This window comes from Cylas formicarius, unplaced genomic scaffold (genome assembly GCF_029955315.1).
Source record: "Cylas formicarius isolate icCylForm1 unplaced genomic scaffold, icCylForm1.1 PGA_scaffold_3__17_contigs__length_32017465, whole genome shotgun sequence".
NCBI lineage: Eukaryota > Metazoa > Arthropoda > Insecta > Coleoptera > Brentidae > Cylas > Cylas formicarius.
Genome location: NW_026844326.1, coordinates 7,013,640 through 7,040,050, shown reverse-complemented (window position 1 = coordinate 7,040,050; position 26,411 = coordinate 7,013,640). Strand labels below are relative to the sequence as shown.

Here is a 26,411-nt window from a genome sequence, read left to right as displayed (position 1 = left end):
TAATATAGAATGTGCTAGAGGAAAACTAGACTAGACTCTATTGTCAAGGAGAACTGCTTTTAAACTTTTTGAAAATCTGTCGATAAAAAGCCGCCAGTCACAATTCAGTCATGTTGTTACAGTAACCAATACCAGCTCCTTTTACGACGCTCTCTTTGATTAGTCATTTTTACGTCATCTTGAAGCATGTTCGATTGCTATAGTCGTGCACCTAGAATTTCCGCTTTACTCTTGGATAGGTTCAAGTCTCTGATTAAATCATTCAATTCACTTGAACTGATAAAATTTGACTCAAAACTTTGGGATTATATCATGACTTCACTAGCATCAATGTTGGTTAATGGTGTACTGGATTCTGTTGAACTTTTTGACGCTTGAACTTGAGAGCTATATGAACGTGATGGCACAGGAAAATTTACATCGTCAGAAGTCAAGTTTAAGGAGGGTTGAAAGGGATTTTTTTCCAATCTTTCCATCAGATCGACGCTTACTTGTATTAACCATAGCATCACCACCACAAACTACATACGTCGGTTTTCTCCTCTATACCAACATTGAAATAACATAATGTGATTTAAATTTTGTGGACATTTTTAAATTGTTAAATTTCAGTTTATGTGTGGTATCCAATTTTGATCCTGATTACTGATTTTTAGGTTTAGTCTTCATAGCCTACACAAACTTTCAAGCAAAGCAAATTTTGCATTTCTAATTTTAATTAATTCACCAAAAATAACACAAATGAATCAACATCATATTTAAAATGTCTTGATGCCATTTTCTAACTGAATAATACAGTTGTTATAGCTGAGATATACCAGTTACTATTAACTTTTAATTCTAATATTTTTACTTTTTTATAATTAATTGAAGTATACTTACTGATGTAAATCAGATAAAAGCGAACCACGTGAACTAAAAATGAAAATTTGAATGTCTAAAATTAGAATTTACGCATGAGAACAGAAACTAAAAAAAAATAAAAAATTTTTGTTGACCGGAATGGAGGGGAAAACAAATTAACAAAATTCTAATATAAAAATGTATTGTAAAATCTAAATACTTATCACCGATTTAATATATACAACTATGTACAGTTCAACAAAGGGGTTACAGTCCGTTTCAAAAAATGGCAGTGCCACGGTATACAAGCCATAGATATCGAATATCAAATACAGTGCTTTAGATATATAACTTTATGATTTAAAGTGTTAGTAAGGAACAGACTTTTTCATTTGAACACAATACTTTAGACAATTACCTACTTTACATTAATAATATTTAAAAAATATAACAACAACAAAATAATTTTAAGTACGTTACTAACTTACACTTCGCTCAAACATTATATGTACATTTTGATTCGTTTCCAATATAGCAGCACCAAAATTGAATAAAAAATAACAAATAAATATAGCACACTTTTTGAAAGTTTTATCACATTTTCAACAAGCACTAGTGAAGTAACATAATTTTTTCAAGGACTGCCAAAACAGCTATTTACTTTTCATTAACAGCTTATCGTTTTCTTCCTTCATCAGCAAGTTTCCCGACAATGTAGGGTCTTTGCTAACTCTCTTCCTTTTGAAAAATCCGCACTTATACAGGATCACTACAAGCACTATCAGCAGTAGAAGTCCTGCTATAACAGCTCCCACAATTATCCATATGTTGAGTTCTGAATAGGGCTGGACCGTCTCGGGATACATTAATGTTTCAGCCTATGACATACAAAATATAAATAACCAGAAGTTCATTATTTCTGAAGTAATGGGTTACCGAAAAATCGAATATTTGTTCAGGTTTGGTGATAAAAGTCGCGTCAGTCAATTCAACAACAGCATGGGAGTTGATTTGCACCCAGTCTACATTATTATAGTCTTCTACCAACGTCGAGTTCCAAATGCGCGACCTGATCTCAATGTACGCTTGATGCTGTTTCTTAAGTTTCCTGATGTAGCACACGATATTTGCGCACTTGGCAGTACGCGCTATGCAGTTCTGTTCAGAACGGAAATTAATAATTTTTTTTTCAAAGAACCTTCTACAGGCAACTGTAATACTATTTACAAAACTTTTGTCGCCTATGATGACACAGTGAAATTATTTTCGATCAATAAGGGGAATTTTATGCATTGATATACGCCAACATGTGCGTTCACAACGTGTATTAAAGAAAATAACTGGCAGAATAGTTTTTCTTCAAATCATTTTTGGGAAAGTCTCAATATAGAATATTGTAGTCTTGGATGTTGGTAGCCATGTGTTTCATACGAACAAAACTTATTTTTTACATGGTAATATGTGTTATCACGTTTATGCATATGGCTTTAGTTTGAGGTTATAAAATGCCCTACGATGGCATAATGATGGTTTTTAATAAACGAGGGAGTTAAAAAGTTTACCGAACATGTTCCATACTATACTTTTTCAACGACCGTTAGTTTTTGGGTGCATTTTCGCAAAACAACACTGCCACTGACATGACCGTCAGAATGGACAAACGTCAAAATTCAAAGCGTGGGAATCATGGGAAACGAAACTGACATGGTAAAGTGACGTTTCCGGCACACTAGATCGGTGGGTAATTAGGTATTTTAGAGACGGGAGTAAAAAAAAGTGTTTACTACTAAATGCCGTAAGCAGGGTGGGGCGCTTAGCAATGCCAAACGTGGAAAACATCTGACAGTGATATGCCCTATGAATGCATTTTGCCAAGAAAAAGTTAGCGACATTTTGCCAACTACACCAAAGCATCAAATTAAGTGCAAATAATACATTGGAGGTACCTTCTAGAAGGCTATGGCAGTCACAAACGCTTACTAGCACTGGAACCACCGAACAAAGTGGAATCTAATGTTTTACTTTCCTGCTCATTACACTCATCGAATTGAATTTGAATTTTTTGGACCGTACTATGACCAAGAAATTCAAAGATGGTTTAGACAAAATCCTAGCCTTTTTAAAACAAGCTACTCCGGCAAACACCATAAATGTCTCCTTCAAAACTCATCACTCATCACTAATCACAGACAAGGTTTTGAATAAACAACCTGAATAAAAATTAGCTGGAACTTATTTGACTGAAATTAGCGACCAAAAAGCTGGAAACGAAACGAATACTAAAGTAACGTAACGCCAGGGTCTTCTTCAATGGAGATAACACACTAATAATAATACCCAGAGAAAATAAGATAAACCGCAAAAGATGCAAATCTAGAGTGTTAAATACAACACCTCATATTTTCGGGTTCTTTCTTTCTTTCTTCTTTACTTCTAATGGCCACGACTGCATAAGGTCATTCGGCCAGCTTACACAATTTTTCACATTATTCAGATATCCTAAAGAATGCCTTCTTAAGAGAAGGGTCTGGACCAATCCATCATCCTCTAGGTTATTTAACGTATACAAAAATGGAAACAACTTCTAAATAAATTGTCATAAAATGACGACCGATTCTTCAAACGGCTCCAGCAATCATCTTATACGGGATATCCGATCCCATCCGGCCTGGTTACCAGCGTGAATATAGGACATTCGGAAACCGTATTTACATACACCTCATGGAATTACACATCACAAATCCGTGTACATCCACGTAAGACGAACACTATTTCCCAAACTTATAGGCACTACGTCTCTATCACGTCAGATAACGACTATACGTAACAATATTTTCTTTAAACGACACTAATTTCGACCGATTTCTATAAATATTTTGGAACCGGGCAGGAGCAACGTCCGCCATGTGCAATGGTTCCATCCATATTTTCGGGTTAAAATAAAAAGGAGATTAAAAAGCTGCAAAAGGAAGAAAAATTTTGACAAGAGAATCGTAGACGAAGAGGATGATGGGGAAGATAACCATGAAGAATTCTGCAATACTGCTAGTATGAAAGACGACGAAGAATATGACGCAGGATGTTTATATTGCTGGGAACTTTGCACACACTCTCGTAATAAGGAAATGTGGATTCAATGCCAAAAATGCAACGCATGGTGCCAAGGAGAATATGCTAGGGTGGATAGAAAGGAAAAGCACTTTACCTGCGAGCTTTCTTCGTAAAATTATATCATCGCATTGTACCTATCATATATTATTTAAATAGTAAATTTGTGTTCAAATAAATTGAAATTCTAAAATGAATGTGCCAAAGCATCAAAATTGTCACTGTGGAGCACATGATGTCACAGCGCAAGAAAAAACAATATATGAAAAATCTGTAAATTCAGAAAATCAGTTCAAATATTAATTTTTTCTAATGAATTATAACGTTACTTCTATGTTAAATATAAATTTACTGCCTCATCTGTGGTTCAATTAGGTAAGTCACTTTGAATTCAAATGAAGTATACCATCATAGGCGACTAGTTGAAAACTCACCAAAGCAGTAATTCTCCTCTTTATGCCGCCCTTGGTAATTTCTTGAGGTTGAACGACATATTCCACGTCCCTGCGACGCCTCCTCAAAGTGCTGGAGGTTTCGTTATCGTAGAATATTTCCTGAGGTAATAGTAAATTTTCAGGTTCGTCTGTAGGCGGGTTCAAAAGTGTTAAATTTAAAGGGTTTATCACAGACTCGTCTTCCACTTCGCATAACCCTGTCACTCCAAACCCTGTGGAAGAAAAATTTTGTGGATAAAAACAAATTTCTTTAACAACTCGACTCTAATTCCAAAACTAGGACTAGGGCTTGAGGAAAACATATTTATAACTAAAACGGCAAAAAGGAAAATCTAGAAATTATTTTTAAACTTCACATTTTCCCAGCAAATTTGTAATCATGCAACAATTCTCAGATAAAGTTATAAGTTTAATAACAGAGTTGCGAAATAGTTTGTGAGATCAAATAGCTTTCGGAATTATTTAAGAAATGCTTCATAATATTAGGGCAATATTTCGAGGTTGATTCGAATTTTATCTCAATCAGACTGAAAGAGAGAGCTGCATCAAGAAATATTTCAAAAAGATATCAAAATATCAATCATTTTTGCTATTCAAAACGAATGAATGAAGAAGTCGACAAGATTTTATCACTTGATGTAGCTGGAATACCTTCCGAAGCTTTCTTCAATAACTTATAAATCGTGTAGTTAATTGAACAACTCGGGAGGAACTCATTTTGCATTCCAGTGATCCCAATATTAAAGTAATGAAATCAGGACCTCAGAATTTGCCAGTCTTGCAAAATATGTTATTTGGGATATTAAACTTTGAAAATAATTGAAACTTAGAAACACACTAGATACTGCTGAAATTCTTTTTCTTTCTTTTCTTATTCTTTCTTATTTTTTATCTTTTTCAAAATTTGGTTAGCCAGAAATCTGTAAACATCTACATAGTGATCTGTGAGAAAGAAATAAATGAATAATATTGAAAAATCAAAAATCAACTTCTTCAAGTGAAGAATTCTCGTTGTCTTATTTTAAAATATTAATATAAATATATTATTAAAATTATAATTAATTAAAATTATTATTAAAATATAATTAAAATTGGTGCCCTATAAGTTCAAATAAAATTATTAGTCGTGTGTATCTCCATTCCATCTAAAATTATTGCAAAGAGAATACATTTATCTGAATAAAAAATACTGTTTTCCTAATCTTTTAATTTTGCGGCTCCTTATGGCGAAATGCGGAGTTTAAAAATAATTTCCAAACTTTGGGCATACCCATTTCGCCCACTATTTATGCTGAAGCCCGAAGTCCAGTAGTTGTCAAGATATGACCGACCTCGCCCATAGTATATGTGTGTATAAAGATTATACAGCGTGTTATTTTACTGGAACATATAATCAAATGGGTGAATATGGATGCCACCCTCATGCCGAAACGATATTTTGCTCGATAAATGATGAGTATTTTTGGCACACAATAAACTGGTCTCCACGAACAGAACGCACCTTCTAAATATCTGTAGTTGAATCTGACATAATTAGTGCTACCAAAAAGTGCCTCCACTCTTTAAAAAAAAACAATGAATTTTACTGTTCCAATCTGGGCTCCATTAATAACTAAATGTTTTGTGGAGGGGGTCCTATAAACCTAAAATTTGCAGCCAGTTCATAAAAAAAGGGAGATAGGTGTTAATTTCAAACCAGTATTAATTATTCCCATTTTTAGACGATATTTTATTAATGCAGTTAACAATCTAGAATGAACTGGAAGTTTATGTAGCTAGTATAAAGAAAACAAACGTTAAACTGCACATGGAGACTTGCGGGACCTTCTAAACAGCATAGAAGAGAAGAGCAGAGTAGATCAGGTAACAAGCAAGCAGAAAGGTATAAGAGGCTAACTAGAATATGATAGAAAACTTATAGACCATATTCAACATTACAGATATATAAAATGCACGCAAAACGAAAATTAGAAAAATACATAAGAGATTGGAACAAGCTTGGACCAGTGCCTTTGTCCAAATAAAGACGGTACTGCATAACCGTGATTTAAAAGTATCAATAAGTACTGAGAATAGCGCTGCTGACACAACACACTAAACAGAAGAACTTTTACATGTATCCTTTTTCGAAAATGGTGAATTCTCGGATGGTGTTGATAAAACAACCCAATGCCCTCGCGAACCCTGAAACGCGGATATTGCGTTAGACGTGACAACGTCTATCGCCTCCCTTGATCACGCTGCATAGACGTGACTGACCGCCCCGACGGCGCCTGTTTTCCAGACATGCGTTGCGCGCAGTTAGTCAGTCGACCGCGACCGCCCTTGACGATAGAAAAGTGAAAATCGCCCTATCGCTAAACCCCCCCTTTAAGCCCCTTTCACTCTTAATATTCCCTTATAAGTCGGTGTCCTCTTTGGACTAGCCCCTCAAATGGTTTCTTTCGAGGAAGTTTAATCTCTATTTTAACGCAAATTGTGTTTGTGATTAACTCAAATAAACCGATTGTTAAATGCCTTATCTTGTACCGTCGTCGCGTTGTGACAGAATATAGTTTGTGTTGTGTTAAACGGCTATCATTTAAAATAAACCAGCCCCGCAAGAATACAGTCCACACCCCCAACAAATCAACCCGTTAGATGGTGGTGAAGCAAGGATACGTTTCTCCCCCAGATGGGTTAGTGATTTTGTGAGCAAACAAGAAGCTGGTGAGTAATGGTGTGTTGCTATATCAAAAATTAATCAGGAAATGTTTTTATTGTTACTTTACAAAACAATAAATCCACTTATTAAACGCGGAGTTTAACTTATAGCTGTCATTATTTTATGCGAATGAAAGGTCAGTCAGTCATTTTATAAGACAGTTTTGGAGCAATGTTTCTGGAATACGAGGCAGCAAACCCAATAAGGACCATTTTTACCATACGTTTTCGACCATGAGATTTATTCATTAAATTATACACATACACAACTACACATATCATACCTGACACTGTTGGTATACCCTCCAAGTACAACAACCATTTCCCCTCGTCTCCTTCATTGGCAGCCCTAACCTGATAGGGCCACCTTATGTGCAACCTAATGTCGGGCAAGTCCCATTCTCCTCTATTATCGATCCCATAGTGGTGAGTGACGCGAGCACCAATGTCCTCCAAGTGTTTCATAGCGGATTCGCCAATGACTTGGCCGCCATAGAATAGATTCGTAGATCCTTTCCTAAAAGTTTGATTGGTGAAATTATGGCAGTGCCCTTGCAAAATATGGAGCCTACCCTGTGATCATAAAATCTGCAATCTTCTGTAATATGGCTACCACATTTTGAGAAGTGTAAGGCGAGCTCTCGGTGGATGTGGAGTTTACCAAAAGTCTCAGGTCCAGTTTCTGATCTTTGGTGTCTTTCATGATTTCGAATCGGAGTTTGAGGTTGGCAGTACTGTTTCCATGGAAAGGATTGCCCAAATCACAGACCACTAAGGTTTCGTTCTTGAATGAACATTTGGCGCTTGTCTAAAAAATGCTCATGGTAAAAACCAAATTCAGATTTGAAGAGATATTAAGTTGGCGAGTTTTTTTTTCTAGTAGAGGCATTTATTAAGCGAGTTATCAACTTACCGGCTGGTCTTTCTCAGTTTTTAAATTGATATAACTAAGCGCTGGAGGATGAAATACAAAAAGTTTAGCCTCATAGGCGGACTCGTTATAGTTAGTTATGTTCGCGTCAAGAACGAACTCCTCGTTGACCATATTTACTGTATATTCGCCATCAGCATTTTCTGAAATTTTACAATAAAATCTTGTTTAATACATATTTAAATGTTATTATCAATCAAAATTACAAATACAACTAACATGCTGTATGCGCCAGCCCAGTCGATATTCGTTAGCTTTTAAGGTATTAACGATTTAATCAATTACAAGATTTTAGCAAAAAGCAGATTTAGCATGCATGTAGATAATAAGTTATAAAATTTTGCTTATATTAAATTCAATAATGTCAACGTAGAATGTGTTTTGGCATATCTGACTCATGTAAAATTAATAAATATTAAAAAAATCCAGAGTACTAATAAAAAAGTGCCTGTGTTACTCTCGAACTTATTTTTTTTCTCGATGAACGTCTATGAACTGGTAGTCAATCTTTCCAAATTTTTGATTTGAAGATTCATTTGATATATTTGCATTTTCAAATTTTTTCTTAAGAAGAAAAAAAATGTTAGCACTTTAACACAGACAAAAAAATGAATAAAAAAGTTGGTGTTCTTTTTATAATGCTAACTACGGAGTGTACTCACACCTTAATAGAATTCGAACTGAGGTGGTTTTTACTTGATGAAAATCCATTTATCAAAATAAATAAGAACTAAAAGTTCAGATTTTCAGTAAATTATACATTTTTACATGACAATTGTTTCGATAACAGCGTGTCTTTATCAAATGTAATATTTGCAAACTACCTGCTACTATACATACTGAAAAATGACAATAAAACCTTAATTAATGTTGTTATGAGAATTTAAGTTTAATTTAATTCTTCTTCTGAAAAGTCTAATTTACTATACTTATATAGCGTACAATTTTTATTATTTGTTTTTTTATTATATTTCTGCTGAAAGTTTCTTCTTGTTTATTTGTATCTTACTTATTTATTACACATTTTTACTTGTGAATTTTTATTATTCCGAGAAGTCTAGTTTTACTGTATTATATCGAGTATAATCAATTAAAGCCTGATTCATTTGTCGGCAACTTTTGTTCGTTTAAAATCAATGAGATAAGAAGAAAGGTTCCTTAGATTGCTTATTGTTACTTCTTTTATTATTCTATTTTTGTTGGCAGTTTCATCTTATTTACTTACATGATATTTATTTATTACACATTTTTACTTATGAATTGGACGGCAAATAAATTAAACAAAAATCTACCAATACAAAACATCTAGAAATAAATAGTAATTTCTTTTTGCCAAAATGTCTAGTTTCACTATACTATATAGAGTGCAACAATCAAATAAAGGCTGATATATTTTTGCTGGTAGTTCCATGTTATTTACTTACTTTTAATACACCATATTTTTGCTCGTTTGAAATCAATGTGATAAAAATAAAAGTACCTTTATAATTAGATTGTTTATAGTTATTTGTTTTTTTGAAATATTTTTGCTAGTAGTTCCGTCTTGCTTACTCATTTGGTACATGTTTATTACATATTTTTACTTGCAAACTGGTTACTACGTCAATATTATATCACAAATGTATACTTACTTTCTAAATTGGTCCCAGCTTTCAGCACGAGATAACTGACGCAAACGTCATCCTCTCCGCAGTTCTTCTGGAACGTCGCCTCAAAGTCTTTGACGGAAGTTTTGTTCAAAATGGGCGTGTGATACTTGTTGTCGTTCTCCAGCGTGTACTTTACTTTGAACTTTATCGGAGACAGGATATCGCTAACTCCCTCCTTAATATACACCAGCTCGTTTTGGCAATACGCCTTGGAAAAACTGCTGACTTCTACGACACGCCGGTTATCGGGGGCCCTTTTGTTGGGATACTTTTCGTTTTGGAACCATACTCTCGATACGATTTTCTTAATTTCCGTGATATAATATTCGACGGAGAAGCGCTCGAACTTTTTCGCTTGGCCGGATATTTTGAAACACGACGTTATCGAGAAGCTGAAAGAATCCAAGTTAAATCGTCGTCCTGTAGCAAATACCAAACAAAAATTATCGCACCACTTCAAATTTAAAAAAAAAAATCTTTTTGCTTCGCTGTTTTTTTTTATGTAATAACTTATGTGCTGGAGAAATAGTAACAGTAATATCTTAGTATGCAACAAAAATAAAGCACACATACCAGATTGAAACAAAATTTTAGTTTATCAAAAATGCAGTTAAAATAAAAAACAAGAACATACAAATTAAACCACAGCACACTGTTTAATGTCGTGTAGCCCTTATTCCTGCTTCCATATGCTCTGGGAGTCCCTCAAAAGACCTGTGTCACTTCTTTCCCTAATTCAAAAAAGTATATTTTGAATATGTTATTATGCCAGATATGTTCGATCGGATTTACGTCGGGGCTTCTTGCTAGTCAGTTCCTGGTAGTAATGTTATTGTACGACCAGAAATATAGTGCATTTATTGCAGTACCTTAACCGTAGACCTTCGCAGATCCCAACAGATGTTTATTCTGCATTAAGTAGGCCTTGTCTGAGATGGACCGTAACGAATATTTGTATAAACTTGAAATTTTTATTTGAAACGTAAATAGCCCGTTTAAAATTTAATCAAGCATTGAATTGCGGGGTATTTACGACGAGCAAATAAAAAAACTGTCCATTTTTATAAGAAATTCAGAATTGGAAGTAGGAGCAGCAATAAAAACTAGTGACATAGAACGTAATAAATTGTTACTTGGAACTAAATTGTTTATGTACATGTACAAGATTGAAAACAAATCTCGCTTGTTAGTGTAGGTAGATAAATTTCTAGGACGGTCCTGTAATGGCTACGGCTAAGGATCTTATAGGCAGTGTGTTCTATAAGGGCTGCGATTTTGGAATAATAAACACTAGGCAAAGTTCATCACGGGGTCGGTTGTAAAATCACTACAATTCTGGTGCAAGTATAACTTCCTGCATCTATTTAGTAGCTCTTCTGGCTGCGTGAAAGTGTGCATGAAAATGAAATTGTCCCTTATATATCTCAGAGCCCAAAAAAGAATAGTGAGAATTATATACTGGATGGGTAGATATGAATGCTAAGTGAAATAACTCGAAAACTATTAGTCGTAGATATTCTCGGTGATAAATTTTATTATTAATACGCGGAAAATATTTTTATATTTTGAAGCGTAAAGGGCATCTTAAACTTAAAAAGTTATTTTTCATTCAAATCCTTCTAGTAAATGGAACAAAAAATATATATTTTGAAAAGCTATAGCTCTTTATTCGAGTAATTTTTGTTTAATACTTTCTGACATATCTGTCAAAATAAAGTGATGGGAGGTGATTTAATGTTTATTTACATAAACTGCCGCCACTCCAAACTCCTATCAAACCCATTTTAACTGTTATATGTTTAGTTCTTATTATTTTTTTTTGATATGATATAAAACTTCAAACGCAATAATACTTTTTCTCAATAAGGTTTTAGTGAAATGATGCTTCAAAAGATATCTTATTCATAACTTAAAATATCGCTGTAAGAAAATTTAGTAATTATCAAGTCGTTATTACACTGGTAATCATTCTTATCTATTTGTTTTTTTTTGATTGAATGATGTATCTTCATAATTTTATAATTTTTAAATAAATAAAAATATTTTTACTATTGAAAATTTTAAAAAAGGTGAAGAAGGAAAAGAGATCGGTTTTGAAATAACACTGGTGTTAAATGTTCGAATTGTCTTCCATCACACTCAATGCATTGATAAAGTCGCTCATGCGTGGACATTACAGCACCGTAATTATGGTTTTATAGTACGCAACTGCAATTCTTTTGCCGACATTGCTGCTTTGAAGGCGCTGTATTTTAGCTATGTTCGATCTAAACTTGAATACGCCTCCGTTGTGTGGAATCCGATTTACTCTTGTCATAATTGGGCGGTCGATGGTGTATAGAAAAAGTATCTGTTGTTCAAAACCGAAGGCGCGTATCCAACGAGAGGCATAAACTACGAATTTTACTAGGAAAAATTTAATATGAATAGCCTGGAATGTAGGCGGAAGTGTGTGTCAGTTATCTCTGTTTATAAATTGCTTCACAACATTATAGATAGTCCGAATCTACTAGAGTATTTAGATATTCGTATACCACGGCAGAATTCGCGCACCAAAGACATCTTTCACTGTGTTCGGGCAAGAACAAACATAAATATAGCATGTTCCAATTGTAATTGTGTTTCGGACGTGTGTGACATATTTAACTGTGGTCTGAGGGAATTGAGAAATATATGTTTGATGTCTAGTCGTTGCTAGCTCGAATCAAGATCTATGGTTATTCTAATTTCTTTGGAGCTCACTTTGTTGACCTGCTTGAACTACTCACTAGAATAAGTTAGGTTACATTATATTACATACGGTTTCTTTGTTTTTGTTACTATACATTGCTCTGAAAATGGATTGTTTTCTGTTGAACAATAAAGCTATTATTATTATTATTACGTTCAATTTCGGTTCATGACAGGCTACGAATGGCCTTTTGTATTGGTATTTTCATGTCGTCTCTCAATGTTAGTGGAACTTGGTAAACAATATCTTTTAAACGATTCCATAGATAGAAGTTCCAACAAGTCAGGTCTGGAGAACAGGGTGGCCAATGAAATAGACTTTCTCGTCCAATCCACCTCTGGTGATATCTTCGATCTAAATGTTGTGTGAATACCGGCTAGTTGCAAAAACATATAATGCAGTACCGCATTTTGAAAAAATTCAAAATTCAATTGAATTCAATTCAATATATACTCAATATATTGTTGCCAAGTTGACTTTAGGCATTTGTTTTTCTTCCATGGCCTATTCTTCATATTCTGCAGTTGCATATTATAATGTCTATTGAATATTGTACCTCCAGGAGTGTTTGTTTTTTTTTTAATTTTATGATATTTAAATTTTGTCTCATGGAGGCTAGAAATAAGATATCGAGATACGGTTTTCACTAGCCTATTTAAGTATCATTTCACTAAATTTTATTAGTATAGAAGTTTTGTTGATGGATAGGTCAAAAATAACTCGTATTTATGGCTTTTAATTTTTTTTTTTTAACATTGATTGAAAGAATTTTAGTTAAGTTTATTAACGTTTCCATCTCTACTTATAAAAAAATATAAATTTTAAAATTGCCTACGCACAGGCTGGTTAGGTTAGCATATAGCCCGAGTATAATAAACTTCCCCCTTCCCAGTAAGGTTAAAAAAATATTAAAATGTAGTGTCTTTAAAAGCGGACTTTAACATATTCTAATACAAATGCATATGTACTATAATTAATTAAATTTAACTAATATTTATTTATTTACTCGCTTTCTCCACTTATATCACACGCCAGAAAGACAGTTTTTACTACATAACACAATGATTAGAAACGTCAAGGGAATACAGGGTTACCTACTTCATAGACTACAGCCAAGCCTTTGTGTTAAGTGGTTAAAGATATGGCAATGTCGCCGGGATATATCTTTATGAAAATAATCCTGCAAGTTAATAATGAACTTACTGACTTCTTCAGTGTGCCAAAAGGTGTGTGTTAAATATAAAACATAATATCTTTTAGGTTTCGTTTCGCTTAAGCAATTTTCAATTGCCCTTATCTTTTTTAAAGTTCCAGTGTTCATTAAATTATTTTAAAAATTTCTATGTGACGTCTTTTTGAACATATAATGCCATGGTTACTAATAAATAAACAAATCTACGATGGTCTACGATGACTGAAAACTATGATCGGCATATAAAATAAGAAAGTTGTATTCATTTATGAGAAAAAACGGAGAACTGTAGAAAAAATGTGAGTACGCCACTTCATTTGCCTTAAAAAATGCTCTAATAATGCTTTAATCGGGATCCAAAAATTTCATAAATAAAAAAGTTATGAACAATTTTCAAAAGGGCCAAAAAAACCTGAAAAACGCCCCATATCTCGGTTGGTACGGAGGACTATCGCCATGTTGTTTCGAGATGTAAGTCAATTTGGCTTTATTTAATTCAGACATGGGAAATAGGAACCGCGCTGTTTCCTTATACAAATTGACGACGCTAGAGATGGTACTTTGCTGGCAAGTTTACCACGTATCTTTCACTTCAGCCCTCGTCAACACGAACAACTGCTCTAATGACCTCTTCAGCAGTTAAATTACGCTTAAGACTATTTGGAACTCTCATAACTCTACAATTTCTAAATTTATTTAAATTGCAGACACTTGTTCTGATATATTGAATTGAAATGTAAATAGAAAAAAAATACAATAAACAAATCGGTTCATTTTATTCCTTCTAGACATATTATTGTTTATCTAATAAAAAACAATTTCTGTCATGGATACGAATTTTTTAAGCGTTGTGATAATTTTTGTAGGGTGTACATACCATGTGTTATTCAGGTTGCCGGGGTCCCTCGAACATCCCTTTCTAGACGCGTTGATGTTCTTCATTTCGTTGCCGGAAATGTCTATTTTGATGTCGATGATCGGCCTCGTCTTGAAGAGCAGGGCTCTGTCGGAATCGTAGGCGCCGACTAGCAGATCCGGGTAGCCATTGTTGTCCATATCCAAGCCGCCGCTCAACGAGTATCCGAAAGTTGTAAGTTGTTCGAACCGCATCACCTGATATAGAAAGATAATGCGTACTATAATAGTCGTAATAGTATATGTTTTTAATTTTCAAAAACAACTTTAAATTTGTTGCAAATAAAATGAAATAACGTCTCCCAAAACAACACAGTATTTATACCAGCGGATGAAGCAAAGGCAATAATAGCCAAAAAGTATGTGAAACCATATCACTGAGTTATATGAATCACAAATGAAAGTAGTAATTACGGATTCTTCACTCTTTTATGACAAACAAAAATGTCTACTAACAATTATGCATTCCCTACCTCCAAAACTATAATAATAAACCCAATGATGAAATAAAAATCAAATTAATCAATGAATCAAAATTAAAATTATCATATTCTAAAATCATAAGTTTACGCTGTCACATATTGCCGAAAGTAACTAATGAAGTTAATAAATGTATAATAAAATAGTCTGTACAATAAAAAGTCTACTCTCGATAATACAGAATTTTAGAACAAACAAGTATTACTTTAAATTTGACATTAAAAACAAACAAATGACTTATGATTTCCTACAATCTGTTATTACAGGGTGTTTTCTAATTGAATTTTTGGGTTGATTTTAAAAAGACAACCTCATATGAACAGGTGTCCTAAACATCATAACTTTTGAGATGCATGTGTAATGTTTTCAAAAATATAATATATACTATATATACTGCTCATATATGTGCTTGTCTAATAATTCCTTTACTTTTTTTAAATCTTCATGCAGTTACATTTTCTAAGTTTTTAGATATTTTTTAAAAGCACCTAACGATGTTAACATTATGAATCTCTCCTTTAGATCTTCATATAAGAAGTTATAAAAATGGGTCCATAAAAATGTATGAGATCTTTGAGCAATTTGTTTCTTACACCTCTTTGTTATTAAATTTCTCTTTTCTCTATTTATTGTATTCTATGAATGATGCATATTGTTGTTTTCCATTGAGTCGTGAACTGTGCGAAGTAAAAGAAGGTATTGTCTTTTCTGTAGACTTACCTTAGCTGAATGTGATTTATATTTAATATTTCGTATTTCTCTAGGAATTATAATTTTTCTTTAAGCACCTCTGCAAAACAAAAATAGTGGTTTTACAATAGAGACTTTAAATTATACAGGACAGCTTCCTGTTGGAAAAATGTTGTTTATTAAATAAGATAACAGTATATGCTCGTCAGGCATGTATTTTCTTTTGCAACAGCACCATAAAATATAAACAACATCAATAAAAAATTTAGAATCTCATACTGCTTTCGAACATTGAAAATCAAAATCTATTTCCTATCGATTGAATAAACATAATAGACAATATTCTTATAATAAACTAAGATTTAATAATAATACTTACAGATAATTCTTTAAACTTTCTGATCTTAACTATGATTAAATCACCAACCAAATAAGATTTTTCCATTTACCTTGAATATACGGATACAGGTAATGCGTAATAACTGAAATTATCCTTACACACAAAATGGCTGCCTTTCATCCTTTTATTTGCAGATTGTTGAACATACCACTTTCTACAAGTTTCCAAAAAGAACTAGATATAAAACAAATAAATTTTAACAATGATTATGATCCCTCTTTGATAAATAAGATTATAACCAATAAACATTTTGAAATATTTTTTTTTACCCCACCTTAAACATCGGTACCAAAGTTTTTGAGACAATAAAATACGTAAGCGAACCAACCAAGTAAGTTTTGGAATATATCTTTAAATTTGGTCTCAAAATTGCTTTTAAAACTAGAAAGACCAAAGAAAAATAAAACTTCACAAAACACTAAAAAAAATCGTAGTCTACGGGTTAAAATGTCCTAAAAATGTAATAGATAATGAAAGGCATCAACCAAGATAAAACAGGGATTGCAATTGTGACATTCATTTAAATTTAAAAATTTTGATAATAATTGATATTTTACAGACAACATCAAAAAGCCACATGCTAAACGTATTGAAAGGTATTGAGATTAACAAACTAGATATTCGAATATACCACTTAATGATCTACTGAATTTGAACGCTACAATAACTGTAATTAAGAATTCATTACCACCCTATTACATTTATAAATTATAATATCCTGTATCAGAGAAAGTACGCTGTTGCTCTCAGCTGTTGTAAACCAATCAATTATCTATTATAAGTATCAATTTAGAAGTTATTAGATGTTACAATTTACAGATAAAAAAGCTTACTAAAAGTCCCATCTGTTATATTTTGTAATAACAATCAAGGGAAAGGTCACAATCCGTGTAAATTAGGGCATATATTTTTATTTCTTTAAATTAGATAAAAATAAAGATAGCTTTATTTCCATAAGACTTGATTTACAAATGTTGGATATTGTCAGCATAATGTAAAAGTATAAAATTATCTTAGTATTATTATTATTATTAGATAATTACTGACATTTAAGTAGTCTTAAATAGGCTATGTATGCTGTTTGCTGAATCCATCTGTTTATTTTTGATTTAAGGTAAGAGACTATAGGTAAGATAGTCTACTACGATGAAGTTTTCGTTACATTAGAGTGTGATAACTCGATTTTCACTCACATTTTCATTTTTTTTTTGACAAAAATATTCTTTATGCGATAAATATTACTGATTGTTTACAAGTGTTCAATTTGAAGTGTAAAGCATGTTGAAGTGAATACGTTACATACTAGGCATACCTGAGACGGTTCTTCGTTTAATCCGCTCGCGGACCCTAAGTAGATGTAGACGGCGCCATGTTGGTTTTCGTATGGAGCTCCAATAGCGATGTCATTGTAACCGTCTTTGTTGATGTCCCCAATGGAGGTCATGGCGAAGCCGAACCGCGACTGCTCCTTCCCGTACATAACCTTGTCCCACTTGCAATCAGCGTCCGAATTGCATCCCCGCAGATTGTAGTAAATATATACGGCACCCCCTTCACCTTCTCCGTAATAAAATGGAGCGCCTACCAGCAACTCGTCGTACCTTATATTAATAATAAAGAATTTCATTTATGGAGTTGAAATATTAAATAAAAAACAAAAAATACGATAAAACAATAGAAAAATGGCATACAAAAAAACAAGACCAAAGAAAATCTAGTTTAAACATATAGCGTCAAAATGTCAAATGTCAATTATGCAATCATAACCACACTTTTCAGTTGCTTATTTACTTATTCTAAAAAGAAGTGCGCTTTATCTAGACAAATGTTATAGTTAAATGAAAAAAATTATTCTATAAAACCTCAAGAGTAAACTCTATATAACCATATAAAAAAATCTGAAGTAAAAAACACCAAAAGTTTTATAGATCAAGTAATGGCTAGGCCGTCCTAGGAATTTATCTACCTACACTAACAAGCAGGATATAAGTATGATTTCAACATTTTTCGCCGAGCAATTCTTGAAACATGTACATAAAAAAATTAGTACAAGGTAATCATTTATCACGTTCTACATAATATTATTGATTACATTTCTACATAATATTATTAATATACAAAGTATTAAATATAATAATAATAAAATATCAGTAACTTAAAAAATCGTCACTATCGCTACTGTCGTCATCTAGTTCAACGATTAACTGCGCCACTAATCGTTCTCGATAAATATTTTCTTCTTTAATTACTCGTTTTTCACAGTTACATCAGCTTTGTACTGATATTTTAGCTACCTTTTGCCGAATTACATTTATGGTGCTATTGCTAAATTTTGAAGCAGTGTGATTTCTTCTTATATGCGCTTTCATCTCAGACAAAATCATCTCAATCGGGTTAAATATACAATGGTACGGGGTAATCCCAAGATTTCATGTCCGTTTTGTTGTGCTACCGAAACGCGAATATAATCTATAGTCTTAAAAAATACTGTTTTTTACAAATCGAAAAACTACGTAAAAGACACAAAAATACAAGAAGAAAAATGTTGTTAATCGACAACCACACAAGGACAAAAATGATTATTTTCAATCTTGCCTGTAAGATAAATACTGGAAAGATCACATTCAAATACTTTCGTAATATATACAAACAAATTGCAGTTTAGATTAAACCTTTGAGAACACTACATATCACCTGATGTTAAAATAATCGTTTCTACTTATTCGTCGCAGCATCAATGCTTAATCAAATTTAAAGCTGTCCATTTACGTTTCAAATAAAAAGTTCAAGATTCTACAAATATTCGTTACGGTCCATCTCAGGGAAGACCTACTTAATGCAGAATAAACATCTGTTGGGGTGGATTTTACCATGGTCCTAGGAAGGTCTGTGGTTAAGGTACAGTAAAATAATTAAAACGTCAAAGCAATAAATGCACTATCATTTTGGTTGTACAATATCAACATCTATTTTTTGAACCATAATTTAAATTTTCTCTTTACTGCAAAAAATTGCCAAGACAAAAGTGTGATTGACTTGTACTAACATACGGGGTCTTAACTGAACGTTCAACAATTCTAAAAATACAGACTAAAACACACAAATCTATTGCCTTTTTTAACAACCCACCAAATAACTACAGTAAGTGGGTGAGTGGACAGCTCAAGGTGAAGGGCCGAAAATTCTGGTTGATGAGGTGAGAGCCATCTTGCAAATAAAGCCACGAAGGGCAGCTGGTTTGGACCAAATACAGACTGAATTCATAAAACTACTGAATGAGGATAAAACAAAATGGTTAACTAGAATATTTAACATCTACTCGACAGGGGAAATTCCAGCAGACTGGTTGAAGTCACAATTCCCACTCCCCAAAAAAACAAGTGAGAGAGTCCAAAATGACATGATCGACATACTAAAGAAGATAGGAATAAATCCTAAAGATTTAAACATAATCATAAATTTGTATTGGAACGAGACGGCAGTTTTAATAGTTGACGGCGGGCACGTAGAATAAATGAAAATATTGCGAGGGGTAAGGCATTGATGTATTCTATCCCCTATCTTATTTAACGTGTATACATCTGTAGAAAGGCACTTGACAGTATTCAAGAAGTAATAACCATAAATGGTGCTAAGGTACGCAGAAGACACTATAATGTTTGCAGATATTCTTCAAAGGCTACACCACCAAGAGACTGGAAGCATTCGAACTATGGCTGTACAGGACAGTATTGAAAATATCTTGGACACAAAAAATTACCAACATAGAAGTATTGCGACCTATGAATAAAGGAACAGAACTACTTTATACCGTAAAATGTCGGAAACTTCAGTCACAGGTCGCATAATGAGGAGTCCAGATAGATACGGGTTATTACAACAAATCCTTCAAGGCAAAATTAACAAGAGAGCACCGGGTTGAAGGAGAATATCTTGATTAGCAAACCTTAAAACGTGGTTTAACCAATCATCAGCAGAAGTTTTAAGAATCGCCATCAACAAAGTAAAAATAGTCATGCTGATCGCCAACATCCGGAACGGATAGGCATTTGGAAAAGAAGAAGTGGGTGGTCAATAATATGTAGGTCCTCCAGGTCCACGTATTTCGCTTTTCAAATGGCACTTTCTAAAATTCTTGCGTAAGCTTACCATGTTCTAGTTTTGCGATCTCGAAATTTTAGGTTTTATTTACTAACTATTTTTAGTTCCGTATCTAGGCAATGCAATTTGAGGGATCATAACGAGGTAATAGCAAACACTTACCCGTCATTGTTAACGTCGACAGCAAGAATTTCGTATCCAAAACTGGAGGCGAACTGCTGTCCCGTTACAATCAGAGAAATGTTAAACTCTTCGCTGTTAGAATACCCTTGGTTCTTATCAAAGAAGTAGACTTGGCCCACCATCTGAGATCGTGGTGCTCCAGACGCATAAGTATATCTCTTTTTACTGAAAAAATGCCCACCAGCCACGCTCATTCCTAAAAATATAGCACGTATTAACAGTCCAAGATATGCTGTAGATCAAGAATGTCACCTAGATAGCTATATTTGTCGATTGGAGTGGGGTTGTCGTTCAATGGACCTCTGTAAATAGTCTTGTCTCTATCGAGGAAGTCGCCGACGACTACTTGCCCGAAAATTGTGCCCCTCCACGTATAAGGACCAGGTGCACCTACCAGAGCAAAATCGTCTCCGACAAATGCCGAGCTGGTGCCTATTTGGCAGAAGCCGTATTGCTGATGAAGTCTAAATAAAAGAAAAAAAAACTTTGTTTTTGAGAACTTATTTTAAAAAATTCTGTGATATATTTGCTAGTTATTTTGAAAGTGTCCTTGAAACACTATTTTTCAAATGGGAAAATTCATATGAAAGTAATTGAAGATAAAATTAAATCACTTGATACCACTATCTGTGATGATTTTTTGAGGGCCATGCAATTTGTGTTGGCTGCATTTTTGAAGTTTAAGCGTGCATTTAAAACAATAGACCTAGACCGTTGAGAAAATTGCCAGAAATGGATATTAAGGGAACAGCTTATAAATGGCTTTGTTCGTATTTAACATAAAGGGTACAAAAAACTAAATATATAGATTATATATGAAACATGGTGTTACTCAAGGGACAGTTTTGGGATCTTTGTTGTTTCTTATATATAGTGTTGGGACTAGTGAATCGACCATTTCTTGATTGACTAGTCAAAAAAAGTGTTAAATAACCTCTTGCAGTTGTAATAAAATATGTATTTTATAATAAATTATTAACGACGTGACGGCGACGAAAAGCAAAATATAAATAAATAAATATAAATTTTTTGGTAATTGACTGGTCAATCACACAACCCTACTTGTATATAAAACGATATTGTAAATATTTTAGATGATAATAAAACTTTATTATTTGCGGATAACTCAGTGATTTTTATTGTGGGTGAGAATGTGGATGAAATGCAAAAATGAATGCAGATCTGAAGAATACTTTTGAATAGCAGTGCTATTTCAACCTTCGTATAAACACGGCCAAGTCAAAATTTCGAATTTTTGGTAAACGACATAAATTAAATAAATTAAATTTTCATGTAAACAAGTATATAAACAAAAAAAAATTAATTCATGAGTACGAAATTAAATATTTGGGTGTTATATTGGACTGAAATTTGATGTTTTATACATATGCCCATTACATAATGCATAAATTTTCTAAAAATAATTTGTCAATTAACACCAAAATCATATTGCATAACAACCTAGCTGCACCCTGTTTAGAAGTTTGTTCCACACTTTTGTTCGATTTGCTAAATTATAAATTACGGAATTGCAGATTGTTCAAAATAGGGCCGTTAGAAATTATACTACAATGTAACAGATATACGCCAATGCAAAGCATATTGCGTATACTTAATTTCTTGTCTGTAAAACAAAAAGTAATGTTCAATGTCTATGTATTTATTTTTAAAATTAAACAGTGTGTTCCTGATTATATGTGTGAAAAACTTACGTATTTCAGAGATATTTATTCTTACAATACAACAAATTGTGGTAATTTTATGCTGAGAGAATGTACGAAACTACATTTTACATAAGGGCCGTTTTAACAATTTTAACAATTTACTCAATAAATTTAAAAGACTTATTGTCCGAATTTTGTGCTAAATAATGATATATTACATTAAAAGGTCTTTTGTCTATAAACTCATTAATAACGATTAAAGTGGTAGAACTCAATGTGCCGCTATTAATAATAAAGTCTTTTAAATGTAGTTTTATGGTGAACATCGTTAGCGCTCAAACAGCTCAAACAGCCAATTTGAATAGATTAAATGCATACCGTCACAATCATTAATGGTTTGTAAACAACGAAAAATGGTGGATACACAGAGACTTGGCTATCACCTTAGGTGTTAACTTAACATTTGAAACATAGATTCATATTAAGAGTTACGCAAGGTTTTAATGCTTTAAATCTCTTTGGTTCCGTCTTTCTTCTTCTTCTATAAAATTATATACATTTCTAAGGAAAACTAAATAAATAAATAAATAGTAAGCAATGAATTCTACATTACAAAAGAAAAGTGTTCAAAATTCCGAACACACAGTTGCACACAGAGTATTCATTACTTTATACCTGCTGGATTGTATTGGCTGGATTTAGAAAAAAAAATGTTGTTTAAGTTAAACCAAAAGAAACGATCGATTATTAATTAGTCTGGTGAACTAGCGTTCTATCTTGCTAGTCCAAGTTTTCGAAGAAAACGATAGTAAAAATGTTCAAATAGAAATGTGCCTATTTGTGCATTGTCGGCGAAAGCGCCGTACTGTTGAAAAATTTAGGCTCCTTTCTGCATCTCCAGCATGCAATTGTTGCACTATATTTACTTTATTAGGTTTATTTTGTGAATTTCTTTTCCGTCTGACTGACTGACACTTAGTAATAAAACAAAAGCATTGTCCTCGCCATTGTGTTTATTATCCGTTTTAGCCTTTTGCTTTGAAAATCAAATTCAATAACTAAATTTAGTTCAAGAAATAGTCCCTAACTCTAAATGGGATTATTTTTTTTTCTTAAACTCAAGGCGCTTGTAATTTTTTTTATTTGACTAAATGGTTATATGTTTGTTTTATTTTGTTTATTTATTTATTTTAAGAGCAAACAGTCGAATAAAGCTCACCAAGGTCATCTTTAGAAACTGATAAATTTTATTAACGTTGGTGAGACTGATTAATAAAACTATTTTATAACCGTTTTGAAATGATTTCAAATCAAATAGATGCAGCATCATCATCCACTGCTAAGTTAAAATCAATCATCACAGATTTAGAACATCAAAATGTAAAATTCTAGTTCTTCTGAAAACCAACCAGAGCTGTCGATTCAAATGACAGAGAAGATACCACAATGGGCCACTTCGTGTAATATTAGTCATTTTGAAAAGCAATTTTCCGTTGCATCGTAATTTTTTGCAAGTGTGAAAACTATTAATTTTTTGGAAAAGTTAAAATATTGGAAAAACTGATTTTGTATGTATTATTATTAATAAAAAAGTTGAAGAATTTAAGGACTTTAAAATAAAATTTGAAAATGGGGTGGTAAATTAAAAAAAAATGTATGTCTTATTGTTTTTTGACTCAAACTGTACAAGTTATTTTTATAGCAACTTTATTTTAATTATTGAAAAACTTTTAATATTTTTTTAAATTGCAGCAAGATGAGCATTATTTGATATGTCCAATTTATTATTGGAATCAATAAACATTTAAATTCAACGGAACCTCAACCTCAAGCCTAATGAAGAATGTATAATAAGATTGCTTGATGCCTACCTGTAAAAATATAAATTGGATGTAGCAAACTAGCATAACTTATGATTATTTTCAAGAATAAAAATATATATTCTTTTAATTTTTCTAAGGGTTAAGCAAAAGCAAAAATAGTATATTCACTGCACTGTTGTGTTTTACAGAGTATCCGAAATATGATCGTTAGTTTTGGTTAGTTAGATCGCATAATTTCTATTTTACCCAGAATCCAGAGAACGAAACAAGGTGACATAATTCGCGAAAAAGTGACACAGGTGGCGGAAAGCGCAAAATTCTATCTCTGCGGATTACAGGAAAATCTTTGATTACAAGCAGTTAGGGGACACAGTATATATACAAAAATTTTCTGGGACTCTTAAATAATTTAAGAAATTCAAATAAGTACCATAAAATTTTTCCTTCTGTTAAGGAAAAAGACAATTGTTGTAGATATTTTCATATTACACATTTCTTATACGACTTTAGCAGCAGTTAGTAGTGCAGAATCATTACCCATTTAATTGACACTCGAAAATTTCCTGCGAATTCAATTAACGGCAGCGATGAATACCGCGATGAAGTAGAGAACAAACACAAACAAGAATTAATTTTGCCCTTTGTCCTTCGAGTACTCTGATACCGGTTCGCATTAAAGGCGATGACGCACAAAATCGGTTTCGAGAGCTCTCCAAAACTTACCCGCGAACAAAAGGAGCGACGCTTAAATACTTACTTCTCCGTAGGTCTACCCTTGCAATATTGTAAGCTCTCCGTGGCCTTGAGGTCGCTATCCAGCAAATAGCAGAACCCTTGACCGAAGTGAAATTTGCTCAGGTCCGGACTTTGGATGTAGCGATGAGCGCAGACGATCACCAAACCGCCAGGCTTCTGAGATCGCACGGACACGCCCAACCACTGACCTGTTTTGATTTCGTCCGCACCTGGAGGCTTTAAGCCGTCATTTTCGTTGTCGTTGTCACCATAATCGAAATCTTCGACTGTGCATTAAGTTGGAAAAAGTGGTCAATATTGTGTGGGAATGTGTTAAGTTTTTGCGTAAAAAAATGTTGAACAATAACTCAAAACGAATATTTCATAACTTTGCGTCTGCAATAGTAGTTATTTTAACGACTTTAGTAACTTTGTAATTTAATTTGTGAATGAGATTCGTGAATTTGGTTAGTATTATTAAACTGGCAATAATTTTTTTAATATTTGTAGTACCACTTTAGATATTTTAATGAAATTTGGCATACCTGAACTATGTATCAAGAGCCATTATTTAGTTTTGGTTAATTAGTACGGAATTTCGCCTGTCTATTTTGGCAAACATTCACGGTACGCCACTCATTTCACTAAAATAAACACTATTCTTATAATCATTTACAATCATTTCTATAGAAATTTAATTTCTTGATATTTTTTCAAGCTTACAGCATACAGAGAATTATAATAATTAGTATTACTTACTTAAGTAATTGTCCACCTGTTTCATTAAAATACTTTAAAAATTGAAGTACGAATATGAAATACGTAAACTTAAATAAATATAAGTAAAAATTCTAATTCTAATTCTAATATTTTTCTTTCTGAAAGACACTAGACACAAAAAAAAGTTCTCGATTTAACCAGTGCAGTGGCGGCCTGATTAACGAAAATATTATTTCTTCATAGACAGCTATTCGCACTCCACTGATTTCCTTTAAAAAAAAAATGACGTTTGCATTCATTTAGAGGCAGATCTGATCTATTAGTTTTTTTTAGTCGTTTACTTAAAAATAAAAACTAATTTCTCTGTTGTTGTTGTAACCAAGAAGAGAAGAGTTTTTTATTTTTTTTTTAAAGCGAAAACCGTACATAGGTTTGAAAAAAATCAAGAAATTAAATTTCTTCACAAATTTTTTACAACAATTTTTACTTTACGAGAAATGTCTGCCACAATAGGTAGGTGAAATTCTGTACGTCAGCCACTGATGTATTTTTAAAAGATTGTGGTACACTAAATAATGCTTCTTCATGTCTGCCAAATTTTATTAAAATATTTAAAGTGGTATTACAGATATTAAATAAATAGGTATACTTTGTTTTTTAATACTTTACCACCCGGTATCTCAAAAATTAAGACATTTAGGACATTTTTCTTTAGGAAGTTTTTTTTTTTTAAAGTGGACCCAAAAATCGCCCCCCTAATTATCGACATTCAATTAAAAAAGGCCCCTAAATCAGTGACTTAGCACAAATATACGAACAATGGAAATATAGTCAAAATAAATAAGAACTAAAAGTTTAGATTTTCACCAAATTATTATTATTATGACAATTGTTTCGACAACACCGTGTCTTTATAAAATGTAATATTTACAAAGTACCTGCTACTATATATATCAAAAATTACCATAAAACCTTAATTAATGTTATTGTGAGAATTTAAGTTCAATAAAGGAGAGGCATTTAAATCTAATTGATGGTTAACCAATATATTTGAAGGTCTCATTTTGTTAATCTCCATGGCTTCCAAT

General features: G+C 32.7%; 1 protein-coding gene and 1 long non-coding RNA gene across 3 annotated transcripts in view; one reads left to right on the top strand and one right to left on the bottom strand.

Annotated features, from left to right (window-relative positions):
• Positions 1–1,054: 1,054 nt before the first annotated feature.
• LOC132698959 (integrin alpha-PS1-like) overlaps positions 1,055–26,411 on the bottom strand; it is a 298,569-nt gene continuing 273,212 nt past the window's right edge. For both annotated transcript variants that reach the window (XM_060665306.1, XM_060665307.1), the window contains 12 exons: positions 24,626–24,890; positions 20,634–20,845; positions 20,361–20,577; positions 17,410–17,698; positions 14,490–14,725; positions 9,672–10,081; positions 8,023–8,183; positions 7,682–7,917; positions 7,394–7,626; positions 4,386–4,618; positions 1,780–2,001; positions 1,055–1,721 (listed from right to left, as the gene is read on the bottom strand). In XM_060665306.1, the coding sequence (XP_060521289.1) occupies positions 1,497–1,721; positions 1,780–2,001; positions 4,386–4,618; positions 7,394–7,626; positions 7,682–7,917; positions 8,023–8,183; positions 9,672–10,081; positions 14,490–14,725; positions 17,410–17,698; positions 20,361–20,577; positions 20,634–20,845; positions 24,626–24,890 (2,939 nt within the window). In that variant the 3' untranslated portion in view covers positions 1,055–1,496. The remainder of the gene's footprint in view (positions 1,722–1,779; positions 2,002–4,385; positions 4,619–7,393; positions 7,627–7,681; positions 7,918–8,022; positions 8,184–9,671; positions 10,082–14,489; positions 14,726–17,409; positions 17,699–20,360; positions 20,578–20,633; positions 20,846–24,625; positions 24,891–26,411) is intronic.
• Positions 13,808–24,774, top strand: LOC132698961 (uncharacterized). Its single transcript, XR_009618454.1, has 3 exons — positions 13,808–13,911; positions 14,504–14,702; positions 24,636–24,774. It is a non-coding gene; the product is annotated as an uncharacterized LOC132698961 (long non-coding RNA).